Source organism: Phacochoerus africanus, chromosome 4 (genome assembly GCF_016906955.1).
Source record: "Phacochoerus africanus isolate WHEZ1 chromosome 4, ROS_Pafr_v1, whole genome shotgun sequence".
Lineage (NCBI taxonomy): Eukaryota > Metazoa > Chordata > Mammalia > Artiodactyla > Suidae > Phacochoerus > Phacochoerus africanus.
Genome location: NC_062547.1, coordinates 69,960,632 through 69,969,582, shown reverse-complemented (window position 1 = coordinate 69,969,582; position 8,951 = coordinate 69,960,632). Strand labels below are relative to the sequence as shown.

General features: G+C 50.5%; 1 protein-coding gene across 2 annotated transcripts in view; it reads right to left on the bottom strand.

Moving 5' to 3' along the window:
• The window catches only part of CARM1 (coactivator associated arginine methyltransferase 1), a 42,445-nt gene that overhangs the window by 11,945 nt on the left and 21,549 nt on the right, over positions 1–8,951 (bottom strand). For both annotated transcript variants that reach the window (XM_047777092.1, XM_047777093.1), the window contains exons 2-4: positions 4,109–4,234; positions 1,563–1,669; positions 586–690 (exon numbers count right to left, since the gene is read on the bottom strand). In XM_047777092.1, the coding sequence (XP_047633048.1) occupies positions 586–690; positions 1,563–1,669; positions 4,109–4,234 (338 nt within the window). The remainder of the gene's footprint in view (positions 1–585; positions 691–1,562; positions 1,670–4,108; positions 4,235–8,951) is intronic.

Here is an 8,951-nt window from a genome sequence, read left to right as displayed (position 1 = left end):
GTGTCTCGTGGCTGCATGCTGACCCTTGGCCCCTTCCTGGGAAAGCAGTCAGCTGCTCCACTGGGGAAGGTGGACTGCCCACCCTCGGACCGGCCGGGCACCCTCTCCAGGCTGCCGGGCCCCAGCACAGGCTTTCGGGAGCATCCAGGCCAATTGATCCCATTGCACCGCAGTGGGAACTCCAACACACACTGGACCTTTTTTTTTTATTATTCTTTTTAGGGCTGCACCTGCAGCATTTGGAGGTTCCCAGGCTAGGGGTCCAATTGAAGCTACAGCTACCAGCCCACACCACAGCTCACGGCAATACCAGATCCTTAACCCACTGATTGAGGCCAAGTAATGAACCCGCATCCTCATGGGTACTACTCAGGTTCGTTTCTGCTGCACCACAATGGGAACTCCCTCATGCCCATCTTAGGCATACCAGGCTTCTACAAAAAGAGTTTGCTTTTGTAATCCAAAAAATTAAAAATGAAATCAACAAGCAAAGGAAAAAAAAAAAAAAAGGGGGCAGTGAGGCGGGCGTGCAGCTCGAGGGAGAGGGAGGAAGGAGGCAGGACAGACCCGTGTCGGCCCACTCACCTTGTCCTTGAAGTCCGTGTGGTTCTGTAGGATGGCGCGCTGGTAGGTGCCCGTCCGCACGTAGTCCTGCATCATGTTCTGCTGCTGGGACAGGTAGCCATAAAACTGGAACAGAGACATGCCAATGGCACAGGGCACGCGTCGGAGAGACGGCCGAGATCTCCCTGGGGAAGGCGCACCCCCTCAGCTCTGCGGCCAGTGGCTCCAGGACACAGAGTAGGAAGCTAGAGACAGCCCCCAGGAGGAACACCACCACTTCACCGTGGCCAAAGGACACAGCTGGATGACGCCTGGACCTGGAAGCCACCCAGGAGAACTCAAGAGATGACACAGGCGGGGTTCTGGGATCAAGGGCCACCTGCCCCATCTTGGGGGCCCCAGAGAAGTAGAGGAGCAGATCGAACAGAACCCTAGAACTCAGAGCGCCAGGCTGGTGAGGTGCTGCAGGGTCTCTCTGTAAGACAACAGGCGATCAGGAGGCAGCGTGGCACCTGGGCAGGGGCACAGGCTTTGGCATCAGGCAGACCTGGCTTCCCATCTTGGCTCTGTTGCATAATAGCTGTGTGACTTGGAGCAAGTCACTTAACCTCTCTGAGCCTCAGTTTTCTCATCTGTAAAATGGGGACAACAATAGCACTTACCTCCTAGAGTTTTGGGGAGGGTTCAAGAGCTTCCGTACGTATCAAAGCGCTTGGACCAGTGCCCGGCATGCCCTGCATGTCCCGGACACTGTAACTGTACTACCATTACTCAAAATGCCTGTGGACCTGAGCTTCACCTGCACTCAAATCCTTCTAGCAACCCTCCTAGGCAGGCACTCACATCTGTTTCACAGATGAGGAAACTGAGGCCCAGCGGTGGAGAAAGCCTGCCCAAGAGAGTAAGGGGCAGAGCCAGGACAGGCGGGACTGCCCTGTGCCGCGCAGCCTCCGGGGGCCACCGGGGGTGGCAGCTTGGCCTGGGCCGTGCGTACCCACCTGGAAATACTGCACAGCAGAGGACTCCTCCGTGCGCTCGCTGAACACGGACCGCTCCAGGGTGTGGCCCCGGCAGGTTTTCAGGATGTTATAGAAGGAACAGAAATCTGGAAGGGGGAAGCCAGGTCATGCGTGGCCATGTCAGGGGTGAGGGTGGGGGTTCCGTCTACGTGCAGACCCTAACTTTTCCACCTTGAGCACCGGTGACTCGAAAATCCTCCCCCCTAAAATGTTGAAGCTTAAGGAAGAGGAGAAGCCAGATCTGCCACTTGGTGTCTGACAGAGGAGAGGGCAGGGTCATGCACACAGAGGAGTGCTGGTGGGGGTGGGTCCCGGCACTGCTTCGCTGAAGGGCGGCTTGGCCAAAGCCTTCAAAGGATGACCCGGGCGTCAAACCTCTGGGCTTCACTGCAGCGAATAACCATTAAGTCCACCCACAGCTCATGGCAGTAAATGCGGGTGACAAGTGGACACAGGGACGCCACCCCGATGTCCCTTAAGAGTGGACCAGATGGACCCCAGTGGACACAGAGAAGCCTGTCAGGGAACCAGTCACCAGGGGTCTGTAGGACCAGATGCTACAAGCAAATGAAGTAAATTTATTAACACAGAATGATGACCACCACGTTGTGTCAAGAAAGAAAGTAAAACAAAATCACGCAGAAGACAGACAGGTGGTGGGTGTCGGGGAGGGGGAGGAGGAGTCAGTATTTAATGGGGACAGAGTTTCAGTTTTGGAAGACGAAAAAGTCCTGGAGATAGATGGTGGTGACGACTGCACAGCAATGTGAATTTTTTTTTTTTTTTGTCTTTTTGCCATCTCTTGGGCCGCTCCTGCGGCATATGGCGTTTCCCAGGCTAGGAGTCTAATCGAAGCTGTAGCCGCTGGCCTACACCACAGCCACAGCAACATGGGATCCGAGCTGTGTCTGCAATCTACACCACAGCTCACAGCAACGCTGGATCGTCAACCCACTGAGCGAGACCAGGGATCGAACCCACAACCTCATGGTTCCCAGTTGGATTCATCAACTGCTGCGCCACGGCGGGAACTCCTGAATTTGCTTTAATACACTTGGAAGCCATACACTTAAAAATGGTTGATGATAAATTTTATGTTGTGTATTTTAACACAATTAAAAGGCAGTATCTTAAAATGTACAGTTTGGGAAGATGAAAACATTCTGTAGCTGGTGATGGCTGCACAATGTGAATATAGAAATGTATACTCAAAAAGGGTTATAACATGGTAACATTTTTGTTATGTAAATTTGACTACAACTTAAAAAAAAAGGATAGGATTGAAAGGGGAAAAAATTAGACTATAAACATTCACAGAGCAGAAAAAGACTAGAGGGATCTATATCAACTCTTAATGACAACTCTGGTGGTGTTTCTGTAACTTCTTTTTTTAAACATTGAACTGGGATTAATTATGTACGTAAAGAAGGAACCTGGGGAATTGCCGCACAGCACAGTGGGTTAAGGACCTGGCCTTGTCTCTGCAGCAGCTCAGGTCACTGGTGAGGCACAGGTTTGATCTCGGCCTGGTACAGTGGGTTAAGGATCTGGCACAGCCACAGCTGTAGCGTAGGTCACAGCTGCAGATTTGCTCCCTGGCCTAGGAACTTCCCTATGTCTCAGGTGCGGCCATTTAAAAAAAGAGAAGAAAGAACTGGAGCTCAGAGCGTAAGAATGCTTCTGGTGGGAGGCAGTCAGCCAACTGGCTGCTTTCTCCCAGCTCTGCAGCGAGGCCACACCAGGGCGAGCAGTCCTGAGTGTCTGGGCTATGGGAGTAGCCTCCCTCCGTCGGGGGTGCTGGGACAGGTAAGAGAGCTCTGGGGGAGCTGGGGGCAGGCAGTCTCTCTTTGGCTCTACAGTTGGCCTGGACACACACACACACACACACACACCTGCCCTGTACCACACACACACACACACACACACACACACACACACATGCCTGCCCTGAACCCCACACACTCACACACACCCACACCCACACACCCTCCTGACCCGAACCACCCACCCCCCCCCCCCCCCCACACACACACACACGCCTGCCCTGAACCACCCCCCCCCACACACACACACACACACACGCGCGCGCCTGCCCTGAACCACCAGCAGCTCCCGCCTGTGGCTTCCCAAGCCCCGCTCAGGAGCCTCATGTGACCCCAGCTGCGTCTGCTTAGCTCCTTCAGTGTTTCCTCCATGCTCCGAACAAAGCCTCCACCAACCTGGGGACCTCATCCTGTCCCCTCCACTGCTGTGGGAGGGCTGGGCCTCAGCTGGAAGGTCAGGCCAGGCCTCTCAGAGGAGGGGATATATAAGCCAAACCTGGAAGGTCCCAGAAGGGCTGGCAGGGTCTGGGGCAGTGTCCACACAGCAAGAACATATTCTTACCATGGACTTATTTCTACACGGAATATGATTTCTGATGTCCGTGGGGCATTTCCTGGGTCAGGATTTAACCAGGCTCCAGCCCCCCTCCACACCCCCACTCTGGGCACTCCTTGTGCTGCTGGGACAGGTAGGACACGTACCGCTGGGTGTGGCGAACTGGATGAGGACGCTGTTGCAGCCGAGGGTGATGATGAAGGACTGCTTGCCCACACGGCTGCACTCTGTCTCCCGGGACACTGAGCACTTGAACACACAGACGTCTTCATCTGCAGGAGGAGGAAGGAAGCTGTGAGCCAACAGGTCCTGGCCAGCCTGGTCAGGCTCCCCACTGGCTGCCTTTGTTCAAGTCCTGTCCCGCCAAACTCCCCGTCCCTCCTCACGACTTCCTAGATGCTTCCAGAGTGCCATACCCCCCAGAAGCACTGCCCCGTACCATGCCTGCCCAGCCCATGTTGAGGACAAGGTGGTGGCCAATCACATCTGTGGCGGGGGGGGCACAGCCTGTCCAGTGGGAGAGGACAGCTGCCCACAGGGCGACCAGGACTGGGGGGGTGGGGGAAGGGCAGTTGCCCAGCACTGTGAGGCCCAGGGGACACCTCTGCCAGGATGACCCCTCACCAGTACCTTCTGGTACCAGACCCCATGCTGCTCAGTGGGTAGTAAGGTAGGAAGACACGGGTGAGAAAAGGGCAAGTCTGGTGGGGACTGAGGGTTCACAGGAACCCAGCAGGGCACCCCAGGCCCAGCTGAAGGAGTCAGGCCTTCAGTCACTGGCCCTTTTGTGACACATGGGGGTATCATCAGTCTTCAGAGCTGAGCAGGGCTGGGTGGGGGGTGAGAAATAAATCCTGGTGGATGGAGTTCCCTGGTGCCATATAGGCTAAGGATCTGGCGTTGTCACTGCTGTGGTGCAGGTTCGATCCCTGGCCCAGGAACTTCCACATACTGCAGGTGCAGCCAAAAAAAAAAAAAAAGAAAGAAAAAAGAAAAGAAAAAGAAACCCCAGTGGATTTCAAAAGTAATCTTTTTTCCCCACAATTTTTACTTTTTTTCAAGGTTTTATTTTGTTTTGGTCTGGCCTAAAGCATGCGGAAATTCATGGGCCAAGGAATGAACATGTGCCATAGCAGTGATCCGAGCCGCAGCAGTGACAGTGCCAGATCCTTAATCCAATGCACCACCAGGGAACTCCTTTCAAAAGTAATCTTTGAAGTTCGAAAATAAAAGCAGAAAGGCAATGTCTTAGTATAGAAAGATGATTTCAAACTGCTGAAGGGACCAAGGGACAGCAGTCATGAGCGGCGGTCACATCAGACCAGAGGTACACACTCTGCACCTTTGTCAGTGGATGCCTCCCCCAGTTTTCCTGCATCTCCTCCTCACTCAGATTTTCCCTCTGGGACAGGAGACATTTGATTTCTCTTCCTCACTTTGCCCTCTCAGCACCTGGAGACCACTCACCCGAGGCCTGGATGGTCACCAGGGTTGGTCAGGCTGATGATCCAGAGAGAAGAGGTGGCCATGAGTGCACAGTATGTGCTTATATACGTGTGTGCACACATGTGTGAATGAGACAGTGGATGGCTGGGTGTGGCTCAAGAAAGGAATCTCCATTCTGCTTCCTCCAGCTGAGCCCTTTCCTTCTTGCATGTATTGTGTGTGGCCACTGAAGCTGGACAGCCTGTGTTCACGCCCCACCTGTGCTACTCAGTATCATGAGAGCAGGACAGAGCCCTCAGTCTTCTCATCTGTCAAGCAGAACTAATGGTGGGACAGGCAAAGGGCCCACCACACACATATGGAAAGAAGCACTGCGTCCCCGAGCCCGCCACCACTATTGTTACTGCATTCTCTCAACCAGCACAGGGCGCCCCACCTTGGCCAGCATCACCAGGAGACAGACCAACCCAACACTGTGGCCTGGATGTCGGACAGTGGGATGGACACCCTGGTCCCATCAGAAGGGGACAACTGTGCCAGATCAGGGGCAGTCCAAGACAGCCTCCCTGGTTGCCTCAGGAAAAACCTAAATTGCTAGAAACTATTCCAGAGTAAAGGAGACTAAAGAGCCTTGACGATCAAATACCAGGTGTGGTCCAGCTATAAAGGACAACTGGGGAAGTGTGTGGACCGCAGGAGCCATAATTTTAAATGATCTAGATGTGACAAGAGCATTATTCTGTAGAATGCCCTTATCATTAAAAGATACGTCTGGAAGTAAATTCCTGTGATGTCTACAACTTGCATTTGAGTGCCTCGTCAAGTAAGCAACAAAATACATTTATAGAGAAAAGCAGGAGGACAAATATGGCAAAGTGTTCCCAATCGCCCCATAATAACCAAAATAATCTTGAAAAAGAACAAAGTTGGAAGACTCAAATGCCCGATTTCAAAACTTATTTCAAAGATACAGTAACCAAAGCAGAATAGTACTGGCAAACGGAGAGACATATAGATCAACAGAACTGGAGTCCAGAATAAACCCTACATTTATAGTCAATTGGTTCTTTTTGGTCCTTGTTTGGCCATCCCTGTAGCCTATGGATGTTCCTGGGCTGCGGTTCAAATTCGAGCTGGAGCTGTGACCTACGCCACAGGTGCAGCAACGTTGGATGCTTTAATCCACTACACTAGACTGGGGATTCTAACCCGTGCTTTCACAGAGACGAGCTGGATCATTAACCCACTTCGCCACAGCAGGAACTCTGTCAATTGATTTTTTTTTTTTGGGGGGGGGGATGTCTTTTTTGGGCTGTACCCATGACATATGGAAGTTCCCAGGATAGGGGTCAAATCTGAGCTGCAGCTACTAACCTACACCACAGACACAGCAACACTGGATCCAAGCCTCGTCTGCAACCTACACCACAGCTCACGGCAATGCCAGGTCCTTAACCCACTGAGCAGGGCCAGGGATCGAAACCACATCCTTACAGATACTAGTCAGATTCGTTTCTGCTGCACCACAACAGGAACTCCTGAATGAAGACAGGGATCAAAGCAGAGTCCTCATGGATACTAGTCAGGTTTGTTACCACTGAGCTACAACGGAAAGTCCCAATTGATTCTTTTGTGTGTGTGTAGAATTCAAATGATTTTCATTTTTTCCATTATAGCTGGTTTATAGTCAATTTTCTACTGTACAACAAGGTGACCCAATCACACATACATGTATACATTCTTTTTTCTCCCATTATCATGCTCCATCATAAGTGACTAGATATAGTTCCCACTGCTATACAACTTTTTAATAAAAAATAAATTAGAAAAAAATTATAAACTTTTTGTTTATCAAAGGACAGTATCAAAAAAATGAAGAGGAGTTCCCTGGTGGCCTAGCAGATTAAGGACCTGGTGTTCTCACTGCTGTAGCTTGGGTTGCTGCTGTGGCACAGGTTCCATCCCTGGCCTTGGAACTTCTACATGCTATGGGCTCAGCCAAACTAATTTTTTTAAGTGAAAAGACAACCTACAGAATAGGAGAAAATATTTACAAATCCTACATCTGATAAGGATCTATTGTCGAAAAGATATAAAACACTCTTAACATAACCCAATTCAAACAAAAGGCAAGACTTGAGCTGTTTCCCCTAAGACATACAAATGGCCAGCAAGTGAAAAGGTCCTCACCTTTTAATCATTAGTCATTAGGGACAGGTAACTCAAAACCACAATTAGATACCACTGCACACCCAGCAGGATGGCTATAATTTAAAACAGAAAAAGAGGAAATAACAAGTGTTGGCGAGAAATTGAAACCCTCATACCCTTACTGGTGGGAACTTAAAATGGTACAGCCTCTGTGGAAAACAGTTCAGCGGTTCTTCAAAAAGTTAAACGCAGAATTACCATTTGACTCAGCAATCCCACTCCTTGGTATATACCCAAAAGGATTGAAAGCAGGTATTCAAATGAATACTTATATGCAAATACTCAGTGTTGCCATTCACAACAGCCAAAAAGTAACAACTCAGATGTCCATCGACTGATGACTGTATAGATGAAATGCGGTCATCCATATAATGGAATATTATTCAGCCATAAAAAGAAATGAAGTCCTGACACCTGCTACCATGGGGATGAGCCGCAGAAACATTATGCTGAGTGAAAGAACCCAGACACAAAAGGTGACAGGTTTATGATCCCATTTATATGGAATATCTAGAATCAGTAAATCCAGAGAGAGAAAGCAAATAGGTAGTTGCCAGGGGCTGAAGAGGGGAGAATGAGGAATGGTGACTTAATGGATACAAAGTTTCCTTTTCAGATGATGAAAATGTTTTGGAAATAGAGGTGCTGGTAACCTGATACTGTGAGTGTACTAAATGCCACCGAATTGTTTTATGTTATGTGAATTTTTTCTTTTTTTTTTTTTTTGTATTTTGTCTTTTTTAGGGCTGCACCCATGGCATATGGAGGCTTTCAGGCTAGGGGTCAAATTGGAGCTATAGCTCCTGGCCACAGCAACATGGGATCCAAGATTTGTCTGTGACCTACACCACAGTTCATGGCAACGCTGGATCCTCAACCCACTGAGTGAGGCCAGGGATCAAATCCACGTCCTCATGGATGCCAGTAAGGTTCATTAACCACCGTGCCACAATGAGAACTCCTGAATTTTTTGTTGTTGTTGTTGTTGCTATTTCTTGGGCCGCTCCCGCGGCATATGGAGGTTCCCAGGCTAGGGGTCTAATTGGAGCTGTAGCCGCCTGCCTACACCAGAGCCACAGCAACGCGGGATCCGAGCCGCGTCTGCAACCTACACCACAGCTCACGGACAACGCCGGATCGTTAACCCACTGAGCAAGGGCAGGGACCGAACCCGCAACCTCATGGTTCCTAGTCGGATTCGTTAACCACTGCGCCACGACGGGAACTCCGAGAACTCCTGAATTTTTATCTCCACACAAAAAGAAAAACATTCCCAATGGGTGAATCTGGACATGAAGGGCCTGTGGGTGTGGGCTGGGTCCCTTGCTCTCC